The sequence below is a fragment of the Calliphora vicina genome, chromosome 2 (genome assembly GCF_958450345.1).
Source record: "Calliphora vicina chromosome 2, idCalVici1.1, whole genome shotgun sequence".
Classification (NCBI taxonomy): Eukaryota; Metazoa; Arthropoda; class Insecta; order Diptera; family Calliphoridae; genus Calliphora; species Calliphora vicina.
In genome coordinates this window covers 42,727,252-42,753,258 of record NC_088781.1, presented here as the reverse complement: position 1 = coordinate 42,753,258, position 26,007 = coordinate 42,727,252, and the positions used below count along the sequence as shown (strand labels likewise).

The window sequence follows — 26,007 nt, the reverse complement described above, 5'->3', positions numbered from 1 at the left end:
ATCGTAATCAACACACTCATTACCCATTGATACTCAATAATAAATAATAAACTGTACAAATTGTATCTGTGTACACTTAAGCTACATCGATACGAGTATCTTAACCTTATGATTGATAAATATTTTATTATGCTTTGCATCAGAGTAAGTAGTAGAGAGTACGAGTATGTGACATACAAAATTAAAGACGTATTTTGTGTTTTTGTTTAAGGGGCCTTGTAGTTCACATCACAGTGAGTTTTGATCCTTAACGTTGCAAGATTTATCATGGTTAAAGCATGTCCTTGTTGTGGAAGAGCAATAGGATTAATTTGCAGGATTATTGTTTAAAATTATTTCGTGGTCAAATATGTACTACGTCTGAGGTATGTGAAGTAATTGGAACAAGTTCAGATGATACAAATTCTGTTTACTTCTTAAATTTGTTTGAAGGAGGTCTAAATTTGAAAACTATGGTGGAAGTGTTAAGTATTCGCAGCAATAGACATCAGCATTCCTGCATTATATTGAAAAATAATATTCTTTTGGCCAAATTGTGTTGGCATTTACTTCAACTCGCTAGTAAATTGGTTAAATAAAATTAAGTTGATTGTTTTCCCAATTTATTAGTATGTTTTTTGGTGCTTATTTAGCACCGATCAGCCGGAAAATCTTAAAGCCGTAAATTCCTTGATCGCTATTGTGTTGTAATCGATCTAAAATACTGTCTCCATGACCTTGGTTGTTGCCTGATCCATATTGACCTTTTTTAAAAACCAATCCTTTGGGACAGACCCGAATTGGAACCTAAATTCAGACTTTTTGTCATATATTCCCTAAAAAAACGTTTATGTTGTCCGTTCTCTTATCTCTTGTATATTGTAATGTTTCCAAATTACTATTGTCATGAACTAAGAAGACTAATTCCAGGAAAAAGTGCAATTCAATGAGAAATACTGTCTGGCAAACTTAAATTTCTCAGAAGATTGAAAAGATTATCCATCGGAGATGACTATTTTAGTTGGCAAATTTTTGAGTTAGTGTTAACCAGTCAAAGATTTTTATTGAAAGTTGCAATATAAAATACCCAAATTGAACTTCATCGGTATCGATTGAACCAAAAACCTTTACAATGTCGGTTCCTTGATCTAAATTGGCCAGAAAACCTCTTTTTTTTGGTACACTTTATGATATCCGCACTTCATCTAGATTCAAGTCTTTATTGTTATAATTTAGCTTGCCGACATGTTAATCTTAATATTCCCAGCATCCCATCCTCTTAAGGGAAACCAATCTTTAAGCAGTTGGACTTCTTTGGCGTTGATTCACCAAAAAACCTTTGTTTTGACCGTTCCTCGATATCCAGTGTTGTGTGTTGGATTCAAATCACTGTTCAAGTCTGATATTGGCCGGCAGGTGGATCAATCGGATGTTAAATACAATGATTTTTTGGAAGTTTTTGTGTGAAACACCCCAAATTGAACTTTTTCGGAGTCGATTCACACGAAAACCTTTCTGTTGTTCGTTCCATGATCTCTAGTGTGTTGTGATTGATCCTAGTTCCTGTCGCTTCATCTTGACCGGCTGAGAACGGCAGGCGTATCGACGTTGGGTACCATGATATTTTGAAAGCTTTTGTGGTATGAAATTCCCAAATTGGACTGATGTCAATCCAGCTTCCTTGCCCGTTCCTTGATCTTGAAGGAGTTGCGAAGGATCGTAGCTGCTGTAGCCATGATCTTTTTTGTCGACACTTGCACCTAGATCTTTCTTGTGGACCATTATTTTGGAAAAATCCCATTGTGTTGCTTCTCTATATCCACAACAAAAAACTAAGATGAAGATTAAGCTTTTTCAAATATATGTATATCGTTTAAATTTAGCAGACTATGAAAGAATTGCAGATATAAAGGAATACTGTTTTGCAAACTCAAATTAATCGATTACCAATAGGAATTGGACCACTGAGAATTATTGCTAGAAAAGGAGAATTTTAAATACTATTTCTACTTTTGAGATCTGGCTTTTTGTAGGAACTCTCTTGGGAGTATGACATTGATTTAAGTATATACCAAAGTACATACTAATGACTGTCGATCTAAACCTGACCGTGTTCCATGATGGTGACTCCTTCGAGTATTATTTGAATTTTCGACAGATCTTCAGATAATGAAAGAATTGCAAATTCGCAAACTTGAATTTATCGTAAGATCGAGTAGATTGCCATTAAGAGATGGACGATGTGGAGTTTTGCTGGATAGAACGTTAAATACTTCATGTGACATTGCAAGTAGGACTTTTGAGATCGACTGTCCTATGTCTTACGAATATGACATTGGTTTAAAATTTACCAAATTATGGGATTGGTTCAGCCACTCGTAGGGTATTTCAATCGCTTCATGCGGTATGTCTATAGAGTAAAGTATGCTGATCATCGTGCTATTATATAAACCTAACCTTTTTCAATAACTTGAGCTTCTAAATCATTAAAATTTTTGTTATAACAAAGCAGATGATCGTGTCTCTTTCGGATACTATTTAAAATTTCTGCAGTACGGAGATAGACGCGAAGTTTTTGTTGGAATACCAGGCAATTGTCGAAGAAAATAATGTTGAATACTTCATGGACCATTGCAGGTGGTCCTTATGCTGTCTTATAGGAAATGTCTTACGAATATGACATTGGTTTAAGGATTTACCAAATTATGAGATTGGTTCAACCATTCAGAAGGTATTTTAATTTATAAAATTTATTATTAACGAAGCAGAATATTCTGTATCTTTTGGTTGGTTAAAAGGCTAATTTGATTGTGACATTTATAATGACTGATTGGGTATGTTACTGAAGACTGGATTCAAAATAACGATGATATTGTTTTGAATATTAAACGCAGCTGGGATCTGATAATAATGAGGTCTCAATAAATTTTAGTTTGAAAGAATTAAAACTATGAATAGTCTCAGAAGAATTTGTTGAGGAAATTCTTTGTATGCTGTATTCGTGGTATGAAATTCCCAAATTGAACTTCATCGGCATCGATTCACCTTCAGAAAATCTATGTGTAGCCCGTTCCTTGATCTCTAATGTGTTGTAATGGATCCTAGTTACAGTAGTCATGATTCAAATTTTTGACAAGTTCACCTTGATCTTCCTTACGGTCCATTCATTTGAAAAAACCCACTGTGTTAGCTTTTTCTTTATCTGCAGGTAATAATGTTGAGAAAATTCAAGCAAACTATATTTAACCAAAAATAATAAGAGGTTTTGCTCCTTTTTAAACCAGAATGTAGGAACAGTCATTTCTCTTGGTGAATTAGGACCATTACATTCGTTTTCTTGGCAAATTAGGTCCATTTTGGAATAGATGTGATATAATTCTCATTGAATTTCAAAGGGAAATACACAAAACGATGAATAAAACATGAATTGGTCATAGGAGATCAAGGACAGTTGAAACAAAGGATTTCTCTATGGAGATCGATGTCTGAAAAATTCCGAGGAACAGCATAGGAGATTAAGAACAAAGGAAGGATCAACATAGCTAACCAAGTACAGATGAAACAAAAGATTTCTCGATGAAGATCTGTGTCCGCAAAATGCCAAGGAACAGCATAGGAGATTAAGAGCAAAGGAAATCAGAGATTTAACTCTGAAGATCGGTGCCGATAGGAGCAACATAGCTAAACAAGGAAGGAGCAACATAGCTAACCAAGGACATATGAAACAAAAGATTTCTCTATGAAAATGCCAAGGAACAGCATAGGAGATTAAGAACAAAGGAAATCAGAGATTTGTTGCCGATAGGAGCAACATAACTAACCAAGGACAAAAGAAATATTAGATTTCTCTATGAAGATATATGCCAAAGAGCATAAGATGTAATAATGTGGTGGATGATTTGAAATTTTTATTTGATTTTCCACCATTTTCCAAACAACTTTCACCAACAATTAGTATTTGTCTTGAATCCTTGATTTCTTATTTTATTTACCAATTAAAAACCCGGCATTTTAACCTTCCCATTGTTGTTAGCCAAAGTCCTTCATAAAGAAACTTTGAAAACATCTTTCACGCAAGCTAATTTTACACTCACAAGTCAAGTCAAGGCTTCGTCACATTCCCAACACCAGGATTAATCCCATAAAATTCTTGCATGGCGTTTTAAAAACGCAAAATGCAAAGATATGTGTAAAAATACAATAACCCTCAAATACGCACACATCTATACGTATGTATGGAGGTAAATAAATATAAAAGTATAAGAATTTGTTTACATTTTCGTTCATGATTGCCACAAAAACAAGAAGAACCCCCACTTCCCCGCCTTTGAAAATCCATCTACCCTGTACTCATCTCGTCTTCCTTACTCAATGTTTACAGTCACATACAAAAGTACATACACACATATGTATGTATGTATGTATGTATGTAGTATCTACAGCCTTCGTTCTGTTTATCAAAACAACTAAATACCCTTACAATACTACTGCACACAGATACTTATAAATCTACTGCAAATACAAGCTACGTGTACTACGAGTACACTCTTTTTGTTGTTGTTGTTGTTAATACTCAATATACACTTGAATGAAATAAAAATTAAAAAAAAATACGACAACAACCACAACAGCAAAAAAAAAATAAATAAACAAAAACAAATAAACAAAACTATATACAAAATATAATTTTCCCCCCATTTTTTAGTTGTTGCTTTATTTTGCCTTCATATCTTCCTCGTTTATAACCCTGCATTCCCCCTTCCTTTCTGTACATTTGCATTTAAATGCACCTGTTTGTTACGTTTAGTGTTGATTTTTAGTTTTAGCCAGACCTGCCAGATTTGAATAATTTCCAATGTCAAATAATCAAAATAGAGCCCTTTTTTGAATTATTCTGCAAATTTGGAAAGATTTTGAAACTTAATCCTGGAAAATAAAATTATTATAAATTAAGAAACATATAAATGTTTTGTCAAACGATTTATCTTGACCGTCAGATAGCGGCAGACGGATCGATCCACCTTCCTTGTCCATTCTTTGAGCTCGAAATTCTTGATTTGAATAATTTTCAGTGTCAAATAATCAAAATGGAGTTCTGCAAATTTTGAAATATTTTGAAACTTAATCCTGGGAAATAAAATTATTACAAATTAAGAAACATCTTAATGTTGCGATGTAAATTTCAAAAAACATTGAATAAATATGTATGTATCTCAAATTAGTATTTGAAGTTGTATTTCTAAGTATTTTTAGAATTACTGATTTCATCAGAATTATCTGGCAGCTTTGGTTTCAGCATGTTTTTTTTATGCTTTTTTTTGCAATGTCATTTTCGTAAACCTACTCTTATGCAGCAGTCTCTTTACTCATACTCTTGTTTTGTTTATTTCTCTTTTCTTGTTGTTTTCATTGATATAAAAGCTAGAAATTAAAAACAACTAAGAGTGCTATATTCAGCTGTGCCGAATCTTTTATACCCTTCACCAAAGTATAATTTGAGGGAAATATTGTAAAAAAAATTGTTGGTAGAAAAAGCCATTCTTATTGCTCCCCGGGGTAGTAAAAGCTTTTTAAAGGATGACCAAACAATGAATGACCCGGTCGATAAAGCTATATATGAGAATTCCAGTCGATGGCGTTTCTGGTGATGTTGTTAGCTGGTCTACGTAGAATGCGGCCGATAGAGTTTTACTTGCGTTTCCTCATATCCGTTGCAAGTGGCAGTTGATTAGTTTGGGTCCACAGACTTGCATTCGTGATACCATTTGGCCAGAAGATACGTATGATTTTGCGGAGGCATTGGTTCACAAACACTTGCAGCTTTTGGATATCTCGAGGTGCAGCATTCCATATTTCACAGCCATGGAGAAGGATTGACGTCACGTTGGTGTTGAATATTTCAGCTGAATTATTCGCAAGTAATTCTCACTTGCCGGAAAGTCATTAACCACTGCTCCGACCACGACAGAGTATTAGCGACTATGCCAAATATATTCTTTCGAGCTCGTGCTGTAAAAAAATCTCGAATCTCAATGTAAATAAGTCTCCTGGACCAGATGGCATGCCAAAGCTGGTCTTGAAGCAGTGTTCTTCGACGTGAGCTCGTCCATTAACTAAGCTTTTCAGCATTTCATACCATGCCGCCGTATTTCCTGTATGTTAGAAGGTTGCAAATGTCACGCCAATTCCTAAAAAGAAAGAGGTTAATAACCCTGAAAATTACCGTCCGAAGGCAATTTCTTCTGCCTTTTCCAGAGTTATGGAAATTAGGGTAAACCACCATCTGGTTAAATATTTAGAGTCCAACAATTTACCGCCAGGGAACGCTCTATGGTGGACTTGCAAGCCTTCCTATTCGGGAAAATGTTGTCGTTCCATTCATAGTTTTGGCGAAAGTAAAGTGGTGTTCGATAGAAGTTGGCATGGTGCTCTTTTATCCAGACTTATTGCATTAGGTATCTGCAATAACTTCTGTCGACTTATATCGAGCTTTCTAAGAGTTGTTAAAGATGGGATCTCATCCAAAGAGTTCAAGATAAATTCAGGAGTACCGCAAGGATCCATTCCTTCAACTACTCTTTTCCTTATTTTCCATAAACGACCATCTACATCAAACTTCCAACTTTAACTATTCTTTTGCAGATGACAGCAACATTTGCCAATCATATTCATTCAGCCTGTGGGAGATTGGGGCAATGACGCAAAACATGAATGATTCGGGACCATCTGACAATATCTTCCTTCAACGCTTGCAAGATTCAGTATTGCTTTTTGACACAGACAGATCATGTCGCTTCATCTGTATTTATGGATGATGTGGAATCAGACGCTCTTGATATTATGGGAATGAAAATACAATGTGATAATCGCTGGTATAAACACATTTTTCAAGTATCGAAAGAAGCATTCAAGCTTCTGGTGCAGGAATTACTTCATTTCATCTGATCTCCTCATTATTTACACCACCTATATACAACTCCCATGTATGGGAAGGTGCTTCGACCACGTACAGGAGAGGGCGATGGTGGTTATTGGTGACAGTAGAATATCCAACTCTATTGTGTTCATCAAGAACACATCCCTTTGCTAGTGGACCGCACAACACACTACAGGGAAATTCGTTCTTTAGCCGTAATATCCTTATGTTGAACAAACTTACCGCTGAAGTGTTTCCTGACACTTTCAATGAAGGAAAATTCAAATCAAATGTCCACAAACACTGCTCCCACTTTCCTCCCTGCCATAACCTATTTTGCTAGTTCCAACCAATAAATAGGGGTCATACCCTATTTATTGGTCCAAGAAGAAAAATAAATATCAACTCAAATTGGATTATATATTGATGTATCAATCAAGTATATTAGTTACTTGGGGGCTTCGGAAAGTTGATTTCATCAGACAGACATGGCTATATCGATTCCACTATCTGTAACGATCCAGAATATATATACTTTATATTGCAAATGAAAACTGCAGAAATTACAAACCGAATGAAAAACTTATAAATACCCTTATCATGCTGAAGGGTATAAAGAAGAGTTTTGAGTAGGGATGCCAATCCCGAAATCCCGATCCCGAAAATCCCGGGATTTTTCGGGATCGGGATTTCCCGAATCCCGGGATTTGTAAAAAAGAATCCCGGGATTTTTCGGGATTAACAAATCCCGAAATATTATGAGATTTTTGATATTTTGAAGCACCCAAAATACTTAGAAAGCTAAATTTTATAATACTAATCTCGCTTCAAATCCAAACGCAGACAGATTTTTTCATTTGAATCGGAGAGCAGCACGTCTCCCTTGCATTAACAGGCTTTTACACAATTTACACTTTTACGAAATTTATGTTCAAGTTATTTTCTAAAGGGGACTAGGGGCAAATGTAGCCCGATTTCCGCAGTACTTTACAGAATAATTTCAGAGTATTTACAACTTATTTTGTGCAAAATTTTATAAGGATTGCCGCATAATCAAGATATTTATGACTGCTCAAACAGTACTCCGGGGGACAATTGTATGGAGCTAGGGGAAATCATGGACCATTTTATTTTAATTTAACGCATTAGTTTTTGATTTGTTATGTTTTTACTTAAATATATTAATGATATAATAGTTTTTATTGTTGAATTTGATGTTTTTGACGTTTAACTAAAATCCCGAAGTCCCGAAAAATCCCGAAATCCCGAAAAATCCCGGGATCCCGAAAAATCCCGGGGTCCCGAAAAATCCCGGGATCCCGGGATTTACATTTCTAAAATCCCGAATCCCGGGATTTGTAAAACCCAGTCCCGTTTGGCATCCCTAGTTTTGAGGAACTGCTTTTATATTTGTGATGTTTTTCATAGCACAGTGGAATAAATTGGAAAATAAATAGTAGGAAATATAGACAAAAGCACAATAAGCATTGCAGCTGGAATTTAAGTTAAAAACAAGTATGTAGCAGCCTTGAGTCCAGCCAGTATCAAGTTTTATTAAACATTATATCACAAATTCAGCTCAAATTTTAGAAAATTTTAAGTTCCAACAATATTTCAAGTCTTACATTTTTCTTTTCTTTTTTGCAGGAATTCAAGTTGAAAACAAATGTAATTTCAATTGCATTAAAGTTGTATAAAACCAGTAAAAAGGAAAACTAAGTTCAAATCAAATATTTTTTAATGGAAAACATTTTTATTTTTAAATTTTCCAAGTACATAGTTATATTGGATTTCAAATCGAATTGCAACAATATTTCAAGTGCTTGAATTTTTGGGTTTTCAATGATTAATGGAAGCATTATTTCTGAAATTCAAGTTGAAAACAAGTGTAATTCCAGCATTGAATCCAGTACTATCAAGCAATTGGATTATAGATTGTATTAAACTTTAAATCAACAATATTATCCAGTAAAAAGTAAACATAAATTCAATTTGATTTCTTTAAACTATAGTGTTTTCAACAGACAGACGGACAGAGGTACGGAAGCTAAATCGTCTTAGAATTTTATGAATGACAAAATCAATATATCCCCCTATCTTTTTTTCCAGTCGCTACCACTGTGCATCGTTGATTTTGGTTAGAATTTCACTACCATAATAAAAAATTGTTTTTGTTTAAAAAATAAATGGAAAAAATTTATTAAATTGTTTACAACGTCATTATTTATGCATGTGTGTGTGTTTGTTTCTGTTGTTGTTTTGTTTTGTACAGTGTTTTTTTTTTCCTTCAAATTCTCAACATAATTAAAAGATAAAGGAAGTATAGTCAGGTCAAAGAACTGGAGTTTTTCCAAGAAAATGTGATTTGGGAAACTAAAATATATTATAAATATTGACCTCAATCATTCACATTGAAGTTTTGGAAAATAAGTGTAAATACATAATACGAAGGACTAAGGAGAATCATTGTGATGATTGAGAATGAGAGTAACGAGCTCGTACGTCTGATATCAAGAGTGGCTCATATTAACATAGCTTAGTCAATTTAACGAAGTAGCGGCGAATTCCAAATGACACCTTGTTATTTTGCGAATCAACATGGAGCATAGTTCATAAACAGATCCTAGCAAAGCAGATATAAAGGTAGTAGATCAACAAGTAAGTTCAATGCATCCATCAATCATTATCATTTACTTAGTATCATAATTCTTAAGTAAATAATCAAAATTATCTGGTCAAACGTCAATTTGGACAGCCAAAAGTAGTAATGATAAGGACTCAATTTGGACAGCCATTGATTTTTCTATGATGAATATGCCGGTGGAGTGATCGAAATAGAGATAAAATCATGTCTAAATTGAAGGCATATAGTATTTACGATCCGAAAATATTTCTACTGACATTGAGCTTTGCTTTTATATTGGTTTACGATATGTTAACTAGATAATAGGGTATTCATTCGACTAATGATCGTTTGATTATTCGAATAATTTCTTACGAATAATTATTCGAACAATTTAAAAATTACCATTTTCGAAAAACGAATAATTCGAACAATTTTATGTAGAATAAAATTTTTAGACGAATAAATGTTCATATATATTTAATTTTTCATAATTCCAAATTTAAATAAGTAATAATGACTCACAAAAATTGTATTGTTTCTAAAATTCGACAAAATAACTAAATACTAAGGGACTTTCGATCACTGTAGATGAGTGTTCCGATAGCTCTTTCTATAAATATATAAATATTACTGCAAGAAGTTACAATTCTAAAAACATATCTTTCAAAATTTTTAACTTAGGACTTGAATCAATGAAAATAAAAGGTACGGAATAAAATATTTGTTATTTAGCTGGCGAAATATTAGAAGAATCGCAATTAATAATCAAAATTTTAACTAAGATTAAAGTGGAGTTGAATGTGATGGAGAATGTGATTTTGAAACGGTCGTCGAAAGTGATATTGAGGATGACATTTATAATGATTACATTGAAATAGATGAAGGCCATGATCTTAAAATATATGTATATAAGTGATGTTATTAACCGCGTACGTAAGTGTTACAAAATATGTAATAAATCGAATGATAAACACAAATATTGCAAACTAAGGTTTTGCTGCAAGAAAAGCAGGGAGTTCGTCTTATACATGATTTTGAACATCGTTGAACATCTTTGTCTAACATGGTAATAAACTTTTTGCGTATTTGTAAATGCGTCAATCATGCACTGCCTGATTTCAAATTAGCCACGTTCACTGACAATGATATCAAAATTTGGACAGATTTGTATAAGACAACTTGATTTAGCAAAGATTCGGAACCCTGATAGAACTTGAGGGTATAATACAATTTGTTATAAATAATTTAGATAAAGTGAATAATTCATTTACTAAAGAATTAGTTACTCATTTTAAAACCCGAATTAATGAACGACATAAAAAAGTTCTTAATACGTTTACATTGTAATTGAATTCAGGATCATGTCCAACTAGCTCATATTTTTTAAAGCGGACATCAAAACTTCATTCTTTACTTTTTTAAAAATATTTAAATTATTCGAATAATTCGATTAATTTTAAACGTGTGATCGAATTATTCGTACAAGTTGAAATCTCTTATTCGAATTATTCGTTTTATTCGAACAAGAGAAAAATCGAATAATTCGATTACCCTACTAGATAATTATCTCAGACGTGAGGAGACAATCTTTAAAAACTGACGAATTTGAGTAAAATGGACTCAAAATAAACTCTTAAAATTTACAAGAGAGGAAACTGTTCACCTGTCACACTTGACAATGTGAACAACCCACAGTCTGATCATGACTAGATGCTAATCAGAGCTGGAATTTTGAACCCCAGGATTCGGGATTTTATAAATGTATTTATCTAGATTTCGGCATTTTTGTTCACATAAAAAACATTAAATTTAACAATGAAATAATTGAAACCAGTTCAATATGTGATAAATATTTGAATTGAAATATAGTTTCTTTCTGTGTATGACTAAAGCATTCAATAGTATTGCTGTAAGATATCATATCAGTATCGTAAAGTTGACTCAAGTTTTTCGAAACTTATTGAAAACATAAATCCGTAGTTGCTTTTTGTTTCAAAGAAAGGCTTTACCATTAAGCGATTCCTATCTTTAAATTTAAATAAAACAAAGTGTGTGTGAGATATCATCGACATTTTTTATAAATTTGAAAGGCATATCGATGCCTGTCTCTGGCGCATAAATCAGTCTGAATTTTACCGATTTCATAAGATATATTGGCTTTTAAGGTCACTGTGGATTATGGCTTAATCGCACAGACCTGCGACTTAAGAAAACGGGGTCGGTGGCCAGTAACCCATCTCCTATGCCCTCAAATCGACCATAAGTTAGTAATAATTCAATGATGCCGCCATCCCAAAATCACACCAAACAGTGCATTTTCCGGGATGCATTGGACGCTCTTTGGTCTCATTGGGATTGAAATCGATCCAAATTCTACAATTTTGTTCGCTAGCTTCCAAAATACCTAACAATACCGGAATTTTCGGGATTGGAAGGTCTAAAAAGCCAAAAGTATCCATATCACACAGATAATAATCAATCACATTTCGAACAGAGGTAAATATAACAAAAAAATTTAAAAGTTTCGAACATTTTTTGATAAACAGAATTAAATATTAATTTGTATTACAATCACCATTAAAATCTATATCTTTTATATTCCTTATAGGTTTGTGTCTCCACTAAACATCTCTATCACCTGGCTAACCATCCCCTCAACCTTAATGAACACATTTCTTTTTTTTGTATTGTATTATGATAAGAATGCAGAAAAATACAAAAACGTACTACTGCTTTTTAATGTTTAATTTAAAAAAAAAAAAAAACAAATAAATAAATAAAAATATTTTACTCTCTACAAGTTACTACTCACCGCGCCAAAATATTTCATCTCTTTGCTTTTCATTCTGCGATGATGTGATATTGTTGGTGCTGCTGCCGCAGCTGTTGATGTATCATAACCGGCAGCAGCTAAGCCATTTAAAGCTGCTGCGGCAGCGGCTGCAGCCGCATGATGATGATGATGACCATTTGTTGTAATGCTACTACTACTGCTACCACTGCAATTCAGGCTAGCATTCATACCACCACCTGCAACACCGCCTCCTCCTCCTCCACCAGCAATACCAGCTGCTATGGCACTGGCACTACCGCCACCCGCCTCCATAAAGTCGAAACGTTTGAAAGCATACCATTTGGAGGGATTCGGCTGTATGCCCTGATACAGTTTGACCAACATTTTGTGTTTCTCTCGTCTGTACTGGGTCAGCAAGACGTTCATTTTGCGCTCGACCTCAGCTTTGCTGCAGCCAAAGCGTTCGGCGATTTCCGACCATGCGCGAAAGCGACACAATTTATCTTTGTACTTGGGATCGGCACGATTCCACAGTTCGGTGTGTGAGCGATATTGTTCGATAAGTTCTAGAGCATCATCATTGGTCCATTCCATGATTTTTGTATGCATGAGGCTGTTGCGCAAAGAGGCTGGATTGAAATTCATCGAGAGCTGCAGGAGACAGTTTGTTTACTTTTTTTTTTGTTAAGAGATTTGGAAAAGAGAATTTAATGTGGTGTATTGTGCTTGACCCTTTAAATGATTTTCAACAAGTGGTGAATTTTCAATGAGATATGTGGTGATATGCTGTTTCCTTTTTTATTTCAATTCAGTTGATTTATTTTTTATTTATCTTGTTTAGTTTTCAAATGTAGGTAGATTTTTTGCTCAAGTATGTTGAATATTTATTCATTTGGTTTTTGTTTGTTATAGTTTAGCTTTTCTTTGTTGTTGAGAGGGAGCTTTTTTGTAGATTTATCAAGGAATGTTTTTTGAAATGCTGTAATAAATTTGTAACAGTTTCTGCAGCATGATGATGATGATTTCTTGTTTTGTTATGCTATCTTTCTTTCCTTTTTTTTTTTTCTTAAAAGAAAAATCTTTTGGTTTATGTTTTTATTTCTTAGGATTTTGTTTTTATTGAGGAATTTTCATTTGATACAAATCGATTCTTTGATTTAAGGTTGTTGTAGGTTGATGAGATTTTTGGTTTAAGCTGGAAGTAGTAGAACAATATTATTAGGTTTAAAGTATTACAATAAATAAATAATTAAATAAACATAATTTTAATGAGTTTTAAACGATTTTGAGTTTTAATTTGGTTCGAATTTCATGTCCTTCTGTTAAATAATAAAATCTATAAGACAAAATAGCTTTTTAAAATATTTTGATAACTCGAATTTTATATTTCTCTTCGGAATTATTGATAATCACAGATTATTACAGTTAATGTTAATTTAATATAAAAAAATGTAAAAAAATATTTTCGAATTTTCAATATTTTTTTTCGAAATTCCTTACAAATAAAATTTTTGCGGAAATTGTTTAAAATACGTTAAAAAATTTTGTCGAAGTTAATAATTTTTGTTTTTCAATTTCTAAATTTTGTATATATTATTCATATAAAATCATTGGTACATACAGTTCCAATAAACCAAAAAAAAAAATTATAAAATATTTTCGAAGTTTCAAATTTCTTTTTCGAAATTCCAAAAATGTAAATTTTTTGCTGAAATTATATAAATTCGTATATATTTTTCACATAAAATAAGGTTTTTAATACTATTATCTATAATTCAATAAAAAAACTTAAAATAATGGTTTCGAATTTCAAAATGTTCTTTTTCAAAATTCCACAAAATGTAAAATTTTGGTTGAAATTATTATATTTTAAACATTTAATAAATCTTAAATATTGTCTTACATATTTTTTACAAAAATTCAACTTTTAGAACATTTGAAAAAAAATGTTAAGAAAATTTTCGAATCTCAAATTTTTTTTTTCAAAATTTTTAAACGGTTTTTTTTTATCTGAAATTATTATTTTTAAGCATTTTTAAAAACTTGCAACAAATTTTCCGTTGTCAAATTTGTTTTAAAATTAATTTTTTCAAAATTTTTTCAACATTATCAAATTTTTAGTTTCATTAATTTTAAATTAAATGAAAAAAAAAATAATATTTTCAAATTTCAAAATTTGTGCTTTTTTTAAATTCCACTAAAAACTATTTTTTACTACAATTCTCCATAAATTATTTTGAAATTTGTTAAAAACATTATTTCGTCATATATTTCTTTCTTCGAATTTGAACATTTTCTTTTTCGAAATTCTAAATTTGTTCGAAAATTAATTTTTTTAATACAAGACACTCCAAACTAATATTTTTAGCAGAAATTATTATTATTTTAGTATTTTTAATGGCAAATTTGTTTTAAAGAATTTAAAAAAATATTTTCATACATAAAATTTTTTCGAAGTTAAAACTTGATTTTTTGAATTTATAAAATTCATATTAATTTTTCACAAACAAATCCACCTTAAATGTTAAATCAATAAAAAAAAATTAAAAAATAAATTTTGGAATTTCAAAATTTACTTTTCGAAATTCGTGCTTACTTACAAATTTTACTAATAAGATATTTTTCATACAGTTCATTTACAATAGCATAAACAAATATATATTTTCGGCATTAATTTCAATCTTCGAATTGCAAACCAGTTTTAAAATTTAGTATTTTTAATGGATAATTTGGTTAAAATATGATAAAAAAAACTTTTTCTATTTAAAATTTGTTTCGAAATTATAAATTTCCTATATTTGAAATTTTTTTTTTTAATTTATTAGTTTTATATATATTTTTACTGTACTAAATGCAGTAAATATTCAATTCCAATAAAAAAATATTTTCGAATTTGCAAATTCGAAATTTTCGAAATTATAAATCCTGAAAATTTCTTGCTGAAATTATTTTATTTGAGCTAAATTAAGCTAATTAGTAACAGATAATTAAAAAAAATATTTTCGAAGTTAAAAATGTTGTATTTTGAAATTATAAATTTCGTATATTTTTGTCAAATAGTTGCGAATTTCAAAATTTATAATTCTTATGGATATTAAGTCAAAACCAAATTTTAACTTAAAATGAATTCAAAACTAATTTTTTTTCAAATTTGAATTTTTTGCTAAAATATTTTTTTTTTGTTTTGTTTTCACTTTTATCTGTTCAAAATAACTTCAGCAAATATTTTCGAACAAAAATTTATTTCGAAGTAAATTATTTTGTTTTTCGATATTCAGAATTTCGTATATATTTTCAATGAAAACTTGAATTTCCAAATTTTTCGAATTTCAAACAAATTTGGCTAAAATTATATTTATTATTACTATAAAAATAATATTTTCTACATTAATTTCATTCTTCGAATTTTAAGGTTTTCTTTTTCGAAATTCAAAACAGGTATTAATGATAAATAAGAATAAAATTACATTCAAAAATATTTTCAAACTTAAATATTTACTTTCAATTTGAAACATTTTTGTTCGAAATTCTTAATTATTGTCATTTTTTAAATCAGATAATAATTTTATTATTCATATTAGCAAAATAGTCAAGATAAGTTGAAACAGATATATTTGAACTTGATTTGAATTTAAATTTTTTTTTAATTGTCGATGTTTTTTGAAAAAAAAACCTTGATTTAAGTTGATTATTAAACAATTTTACTCCAAAGCATGAAAATATATTCGAATCTTAAAGTTAATTTTTCGAAGTTCCTAATTATTTTGATTTTATTACTCCAGATCAATATTTCATTGTTTTTATTACACAAATATTTTAGCTAAATTTAAGCAACTTGATCGAATTTGAAGTTTTATTGCAAAATAATGATTTTTTTTAAATTCTTTAAGTAATTTTCAAACAAATTCGTATATAAACATTTAATTATTCAGATTTCCTACATTAAATCATTATTTCATTGCTTTTATTAGAAATATATTTAAACTGGATTTTCATATTCGAATATAAAATTTAATTTTTTCAGACACAAATATATTAGATCAAATATTTAAATTTTAAATAAATTCCAGCCTATTTATACAACCTTGTGTATTATTAGCAATGATAAAAACAAATAAAGAAAAAAAACTAGGAACAAATAAAACAAAATAAGCCTAGACATTAACCCATTTTGTTTGATAAGCCTGTACATATTTATAACTACAAAACAAATAAAGACAATCTAACCAACAATACACGCATGTACGAGTGCCTAAACGTGTCGTTGTTTGTTTATTTTCCATTCGTTATTTATTTATTTATGTTTAAAATATTTCTTAAAAAAAACACAAATTCCACATACATAAACATAAATAAAGAAATATTTAAAACTTAATAATAAAAATCCAAAAATTAAAAAACAAAAACCCCAACTTCACTCATTGACGTCAATGCTTCTTTTATACTCTTAAAAACGAGAATAAAAATCGCGACATTAAATTGTTGTTTGTGTTTTATGGGTTTTTTTTTTATTAGTCGGCCTTAAAATTCTTCACAAACAAAAAAAAAAAAACAAAAAGAAAACAAAACGTCTAAAAACAATAACAAACACTGTTGTTGTTAACAATTTCATTCAAAACTATGGCCAAAATACTGATGAACAGGTTGATGTGCAAGTATGAGTGAGTGAATGACTGTGTGTTATTGAGTTTGCGAGAAAATAAACAAACTGATCGAAATTTCTCTTAGTGTGTTCAATTAATTTGTTTGCTAAATAAAAAAAAATGCCTAAAAATGTTATCTATCACACGTTCTCTCTCCTGATAGATATATATAGATGGCTCTATCTTTTTCTAGCTCTCTTGTTTGTATTTGTTCGTGTTTACTTGGTCGTATTTATTTGTAGTGTTTTAATCAGGTTATTTAAGGAATGGGTTCATTTTTGAATTGATAAAATTTAAAAACTATAAATTTTTAGAGAGTCCTACTTTCAAAATAAGTATTTAAGTTCAGAAATTCTAATGAATGCAAATCAAAGTTAGTTTTTAAATAACCGTAACAAAAATCTTTCTAAATCTGATGGAGTTAGTCATTCCAAATCGATTTATGAGCAGAAACCTCGTTCCTGTGCGATATCTGTAAGGTTACTGTGTAATTCGATTCAAAAGCAAACGTTTTATAAATTCGAACGATTATCTTTTCGAAACAAATTACAAAATAACTCCCCGGATAATACATAATTATCATGAGACTTATCATGAAATCGAAGCACTTTTTGATATTAGTTCCCGTTAAATAGTTTATTTAGAAATTAAATTTATTGAAAACTCAGAATTTTCTTAAAAAAAAAATTGAAAATAGTTTTCCGATCGTGTTTCAGAATCATTTCCTTAATCTTTTAATTTAAATTAACGATAATTTTTTAAATAATAATAAAGAAATATAAAAAAGAAAATATTAAAGAACAAAGGCGAGGGAGGTGGGCATTGAACCCAAGATCTACTGAGTACAAGTTCTTGTATCCAATTACTGCTCTACCGAAGCCATTGAAATCTATAGGGTCTGAGGTAAGGGTGGTGGGCATTAAACCCAAGATCTTCAGGTTACAAGTCTTTGCATCCAATTACTGCACTACAGAAATCCTTGATTCCGAGCCAAAAGAACTGCTCATCTTTTGAGGCCTAGAATGAATCAAGCCAATATTTAATACTCAGTTCCAAAGTGAAGCGTATCCCAGAGAGAGCGTTCTGATTCGACCGAAACAAATAGTAGTCAGACGGGGCTTCTCAACCACTTCATTTTAAATAGTTTTTAACAGGTATTGCAAGATGTGGCCGAGTGTTGTCATGATGAAATATTACAATTTCATCTCAATTTATTCAGGGCGTTTTTTGGCCAATGATCTGTTTAAACGAATCAGTTGTATTCCGTACAGGTTCACTGTGATGGTCTGGCCAGCTCTTATCTACTCTTTTGGTCCCATCAAATACAGTGCATTACCTTAGTGCCATGGATATTTGGCTTTGGTGTCGATTCGGCTGGTTGGCCGGGCTTCAAATTCGATCTCTTTCGCTTTGGGTTATCGTAATGCATCCATTTTTCATCGCAAGTAATAATTCGGTCCAAAAATTATTTTCTTTTATAGCGTTGAAGCAGCATTTCAGACATACAAAATCGACTTTCAAGGTCTCTCTCAGCTTCAATTCATAGGGTACCCAATTTCACTACTTTTGGATGAATCCTGCTGCTCGAAATTGCTGCTTGAGTAGCTACCAATGATTTTGCAAGCTGTTGTTGAGTTTTACAATAATCCTCATTGAGTAATGCCCTCAATTCTTGGTCTTCAAACTTGTTATGACTGGCCTGGGCGATCTTTGTCTTCCGTCTCAAAATCACCACTTCTGAACCGAACAAACCATCTCTCGCACGTTGAAATTGATAGAACACATTCACCATAAGCTGTGGTGAGCAATCGGCATGCTTCACCGGTAGGTACTCTTTTATCAAATTAAAGAAGTAAAGCAAAACTTCTAGCATATGAAGCTTTGTTGATACAAAATTCGAAATTTTCGAAGTAAAAAAAACTTTGTTATTATTAAAAATAAAAGATATATCAAATGAAAGGTATTTCAAAGGCTTTAATAAGCTGATTGGAAAGCCACTGCAGAATATATACGTCTTACTTGATTCATTTACGATTTATATATACTGTTACGTTTTAACCTTTTTAAAACGCTGGTTTATTTCCTTTAAATAAAACGGATACTTTTGATTGCAAATAAAGTAGTTTGAAAATGGTAACAACTCTTTATTTATTCAAATGTACAACAACAACAGAATTAAATATTCACTCAATGTTTTTTCTACACGTTTGTAAATTCGCAGAAATACAGACACAATTTATAATGTACACGAATTTACTTGAAAAACACAACACACTTTCAGGCACTCAGTTGATGTTTATTCGAAAAGCATCTCTGATAAAACTAATTCACGACTGCAACCTCTGCCACTATTTATAACACTGCCATCTGCACTCCAGATTGTTCTTTAACTGTCAAAATTCGAATATTCTAGATCTTACTAATACATACGCCATCTGTGGTGTACTTTCTACAATGTTCTTTAACTGAATATTCGAATTCGAATACAGCGTTACCAACTTACGATCAAATCAACTGAAAGCTTTTATTTAATAATGCCCACAGATATGTTACAGTTTGCTATTACAGCACTGTTATTTGAAAGCATTATGCTACTTTTAAATCAGCCCTTATAAAACAAAATATTGAATTTGGTGTTCCGAGAAGCCACATGTTAATGTCGATAAACAAATGTATACATGTCAAGGTGCCACTGTTTGGTGAGAATTTTGGGCTGGAGATATCATTGAAACATACTACTTCGAAAAAGAGGCTGGTCAAAAGCAGTAGCAGTTATTGCTGCTACATAACTCGGCATGATAGCAGCAAATTACTTTGACATGTCTTGACTTTAAAATTAAAAAAAAATCAAAAATTTGTCTTAAACATTTTGGCTACTTAGCAAGCCTATTGTGGTTTACTTCTTTGAAAATTAGACTGATCAAGCAGTAACTGTTATATCGATATTGCCTCATTGTAGCTGAGCTCTGCCTAAATTGGATAATATTAATGATATAATTTTTCCAACTCAATGAATTCATACCTTAACATTAATTGGTAAAATTCTTAAAACTATACAATGTTTGCATGAGTTTGTAACTTGTTTGTTTTTATTTTTTTGCCTTTAAAATGTTGTGAAATTTGTTTTATTTATTCATTTGGAAGGCTTAAAAATAGTACAGTGTCTAATCATTTGTTTGCTATTTTTATAAATGAAATAAAAACTAAAAAATGTGAGATAAATCAAGTCATTGAACGTAACAAAAAAAATAAAAAAAAAATTACGAAACCTTTGTTTGTTTCCTCAAAAAAACATATACAATATATTTTGCCAATAGGCCACTATCACATTGGCCAATGACCATTCAAACGATTTTGATAGTGAAATAATGATGGGGACTTGTTTGTTTACAAAAAAATATGGAAAAAATATATACCTACAATATAATATTAAGGTAAAATCAACGCCAACGCCACTAAATATTAACTAACTAACACAACTAATACAAAACATTTCAAAATAATCATCAACGATTTGTCAGTTATTTTTAAATGAACTAAATTTAATATTTAATTTGTTTGTTTTGTTTTTATTTTTTTTTTTTAATAATTTTTGATAAGGCAGTGGCGTGTGTTGGTTGTTTTATTAAATTATAAAGAATTTAATGAAATCTTGATAAAAAAAACAAAAGTTTGTAATAAAACAAACAAATTAGTAAAGGGGTTTTTTGTTTTGTTTAACAATTTAGTCATTCATAATTGGTTTTTTTATAGATTTGTTTGAACTTGAGATAATTTTTGACTTAGTGTATTACAATAAAAACATATTAATTGAATGATTAGGCATAATTTTTAAGATTGTATGAAAACAATTAAATAATCTATGTTTTGGAAATACATAATCATTTTAAGTATAAGAGACTTTCTTTGCCTTTAATTTAAGAGAGTTTTAAAGGGATTTAATGGAACATTAATATCACTATGTGTGTGAAGTTAACTCATTTATTTATTTAAATTTCACATTTTGTTAAAAGGGGCACATGGATATTTCGAAAAAAATAGGTACATTTTGGAATTAAGCTAGATGTAGTCCTAATAGGATGGAAAGCCATCACTTCAAAGATTTCAGAACTGTTAAGCTTATATTCATAATTTATTTCGGATCGAAGTTATATGATTTTTAAAATAGTGAAATTTTACATTTTGTTAAAAGGGGCATATTTTGGAAAAAAAAATAAATTTTGGAATTGTGCTAGATCTAGTCCTGATAGGGCCGAAAGCTATGAGTTCAGAGATTTCAGAACTGTTAAGCTAATATTCAGAATTTATTTCAGAATTTAAAAAAAAAAATACCGCTGAAGCACGCCGATTGTTCTCCAAAGCAGATGTGGTGATTTTGAGAAGGAAGACAAACATCGCCCAGGCCAGCCAAAAAAGTTTGAAGACCAAGAATCAGAGGCATTACTCCATGAAGATTGTTGTCAAACTTAACAAGAGCTTGCAAAATCATTGGGAGCTACTCAAGCGGCAATTTCAAAACAATTCCGAGCAGCAGGATTCATCCTAAAGCAAAACTCCGAAATGATGCTTGAACGCTTAAAAGAAAATAATTTTTACACCGAATCATTTCTTGCGATGATAAATGGATCCATTACGATAACCCGAAGCGTAAGATATCGGTTGTGGAGCCCAGCCAATCAGCCGAAGCGACAAAAAACCTAAGGTATTGCTCTATGTTTGGTGGGTATTATGAGCTACTGAAATCTAACCAGACCATCACAAGGAACCTGTACCAAATGACTCTGATACGTTTGAAGCGAATATTGGCAGAAAAACGCATAGAATATGCAGCCAGACATGAAACCGTAATATTCCATCATGCCAACGCTAGGACACATGTTGCAATACCTGTTAAAAAGTATTTAGAATGAAGTGGTTGGGATGTTTTACCTCACCCTTGATATAGTCTAGACCTTGTCCTGTCCAACTACTATTAGTTTGCATCAATACAGAACAGAAAAGTAAAATTTTGTGAAAATGAGCGAATTCACTTCATTTTTCATAAATTGGAAAAGAATCCATCGATTTTTATGATCGATATCTCATTTTGTTGCTATTATATGTGGATTTGCGATAAAGTAATAAACATGAACAATTTCTGCCGTTTTCAATTTTTTATGAATTTTTTAAAAAACAAAAATTAGCTATTTTCACGTAAAAATATGTTTTTTTCTTCAATTTGTTATTATAACTCCGAAACTACTGAGCCGATTAAAAAGCAATATATAAACGGATTAAAGGTTATGTAAATCTCAACATTTCTAAGTTTATTTTAATAATATCGTAATAACCATTTTTTAGTTATCATTAATTATGTGTAGAAACGTCTAACAAAATTTATAATTTTACTTAAAAATGTTTAAAAAACAAATCTATCCATAGAATTGAAAAATTTTACCATTTTTATATGTACATAGGTATCCATGATGCATCAAATCTATATAGTGGTTAGTTAAGCCTTGATCTGTGTAATGCAAGAGACTTTCTCTGCTTTTTATTTAAGAGAATGTAATAGGGATTTAATGAGATTCTATCTTTTTATAAAACAGATTACAGTAAATGTTTGTTTTTAGGGAGTTTAACAAATTCCAAATATAGATGGCGCCTTTAACATCTGAAAACATTCTATTAATTGATTGAATTGCTAGCTAGATTTTCTCTTGCCATCACTAAAATCCAAATATCTTTAAAGTGTGTAAATTTCTCCTTATCTTATTATTATTATGTTGTTTTTGTAAATACCTTTATATAAATAAATTTCTATTTATAACTAAATTCCATTTAAGTTTAAACAATTAATTAAAATCAATAGTTAATTTATTATTTGAATCTCTCTTTATCTAAATAACTCTCTTTATAAAATATTGACGTCAATGTAAATTTATTTGTTTTTTTTTTATATCATTTCTTGCTAAATTTTATTTATTTTTGTTAACATACGCACCATTTTTGTTTAAATATAATTATTGATGAAAGTTGATTTTGATTTGCTAATTTTATGGTTATAAAATTATTTTGACAAAAATAAATGTTAAATATTTTGCAAAATGTCAATGTTCTTTTAATATAAACCGTTTTTTTCATTTGGAAATATTTTAAATTTTATGCAAATGCAATTTAAATTCCAAAAAATAAGAAATAAATAGTTTATTTATTATATGATTACCAAGAGTTTTTTCAAATCATTTAAATTAAAATAATAGAAATATAAAATAGCAACGATTTTAAAGGACTGAGCTGAGCATTGAACCCAAGATCTTCGGGTTACAAGTCTTTGTTTTCATATACTACACCACTGAAGCCCTTGAAAGCTCAACTATTTAAGTATTTACATTATTACTTAAGTTAATATCCTTTAATTTTTGAAAATATGGCAATGTTACTAAGTCCAGACATAAACCATTTAAATAGTTAGCAAGATCATAATAAACTAATGGGTAACATTATTACTTTAATTACAGTTGCAAATACTTAAATATGGGCAGTTCGGAATTCTCTTTTAAATTAATTATAAATATGTAATTTTAAAAGCCCAGTTCAAGACACTAAATAACTAATAACATAACAACCTGAATAAAATTTGTACTACAGTATTTTATGTACAAAAATAAACTATGACTTGTTCGCCAAAGTTTTTTGGAATGACCCATAAAACAAGAATCCCGATGCGCCTTTGTCGTAAAAAATTTGAACCACCCTAATGTCTGTATGTTAGTAGAAATCAAATTTCTAAAAACCACAGATATTTTATAGACCCCGGACCGGGTTCGTATATCAGTTATACATTCAAGAATTTTGGTATTTAAAATCCGCTAAATCAATTCATAAATGACTGTGATATTAGCAAAAAACCACGACTATCACGATTTTTGCTCAATATTTTTGAATATACATATCTTCAATACTAAGTTATGTAAATAAACCAAATGTATATCAAATGAAAGGTATTTCAAAGACCTTTTTAACGATATTGGAAAGGCATTCTTACTTGTTTCTTTTTCGATTTTTATCCACTTTTTCTTTTGCAATTTTTCGGCTTAATTTTTTATGTGTTAAAGGAGTTGATTAACTTCTTAATGTTGATTGATATATTTTAATTATTAAAAGGAGCACTAAACCAGACTATTCATAGAAAAAAATTGACATTGATTCTTTTTCAAAATATTTTTTATGATGATTCAACGTGGTCTTTTAATAAAACAAATGCAGCCTAGGTTAAATAGATCCAAGAATTGATAAGAAAGCATTTTGTAATTGTAATTTAATGAAAGAAATAAAAATTTCCTTATCTGGTTCCCAGAACTACTAGTTCCAAGTATGACAATTTCGAAAAAAAAACAACAGGATAGAAAGTAGTAGGTCAAGTCTGACCATATAATACCCTACATCTATGCTACGACCAATTATAGACCGTTCGCCATGAAATTTGGTCAGCACAAATGCACAATACCCTCCCCACTATTGTGGTGTAGGATATAACAATGATTGAAGAACTAGTTCTAGATCCGTTCTTAAGGTGTTATATATCGCTTCCGTAGAACTAGTTCTGAGGGTGACAATTTCAAGTAAAAATCATTGATTTGAGAGAACAGATTCTAGAATCGTTCCATAACGATTGCATAGATATGCATGCGCTCAAGAACTAAGTATCTTTGATATCTTTAATATCTTTGGCAATTTTTACTTCAGCTATAAATGGGTTAGAAATTTAAAATTACGAAATCGTATATTAGCAATCCAAAGAAGTAATCAAAAATTAAATATTATAAACAATTTGAGCAAATTTGTGATCAAAAAAAATTTCCTCCAAATCCTCCAGAACAGAAACACAGGTTTTCCCTAATTTATTTGACACGTAAAAAACATAAGGCAGACATGTTATATATCAATGGATAGAGGATTTTGTCTACTTTTCAAAAATGTATATAACTTTTGACAATTAAAAAATTCATGGAATACTTTTTTGAAAACTATGACAATAAATGCTTTTTATTGAATTTTGCATAGATACAAATTTTTCAAATTTAAATAAAATTTTTATTTATGAATATTTTTTAATGAAATTTCACAGTTATGTAGATTTTTCTATTTAAAATGGAAAAATAAAAACAAGTTTTGAAATTTGTTATTAAGTATCCCGCAATTCCCAAAAAAATCCCAAAATTGGTATTTTTTGGTTTTTTGGCTATAATATCCATAATAGGCGCGGGGTTATCGGAACCCTTTACAAAATAATTAAGAACTTATTGGGCCATCTAAAATGGGTTACTATATTTTGATATCGAGTATGCGATTTGAAAATTTTTGCCCTAATGTTGAATTTTACATAAAAAATAGGCATTTTTTGAATGGACCTGATCCCGTCGGTATCAAAAATTATAAATGTTTATTTCATTTAAAATATTTGGCGTAAAGTTAGCTTTTCATTATACATCCTCTTAGAAAATTTTTAGATAACTTAAAAAGAATAAAAGTACTTTTTTCCCAAAAAAAATTGCGAAAAATCGCATTTTTTAATTTTTTTATATTCAAATGCATGTAACTTTGGACTCAGTCATGATTTTTAAACACTTCTTTCTTTATTTGTTAATCCTATAAAAAAAAGATAAAATCGGAGAATATTTGGAACCGCGGTCACCAAAAAACTGGTGTAGGGTGGGTAAAAATTTTGAAAATTAAATTTTCAAATTCGAATATCTCCTAAGCTATAAGAGATAATTGATAGCTACGACGAGGTTTTATGTAGTGCTCGACGAGGAGATTCTGTATGTGTAATTTTTTTTAAATCGGAACACAAACGAAGAAATAGGATCATTTTAAAAATTGAACATACCCGAGGTGTCCTACTTTGGGAACCCGTGATTCCGCTCCTGGTTGGGCCATGAGGTCCAAATTCAAAACTTAAACTCGACGATTTGAAATTTCATTCAAATCGGCGTAAGGGTTTAGAAGTTACAGATTTATTTCCCTCTTTTTTTTATTCTCATACCACTGTGTGGCGCCGGACTCT

The 26,007-nt window shown here is 30.4% G+C and overlaps 1 protein-coding gene across 1 annotated transcript in view; it reads right to left on the bottom strand.

Annotated features, from left to right (window-relative positions):
* LOC135951855 (uncharacterized) overlaps positions 1-26,007 on the bottom strand; it is an 87,928-nt gene that overhangs the window by 49,534 nt on the left and 12,387 nt on the right. Inside the window, exon 2 of the mRNA XM_065501590.1 lies at positions 12,334-13,510. Coding sequence (XP_065357662.1) covers positions 12,334-12,960 — 627 coding nt within the window. The 5' untranslated portion in view covers positions 12,961-13,510. The remainder of the gene's footprint in view (positions 1-12,333; positions 13,511-26,007) is intronic.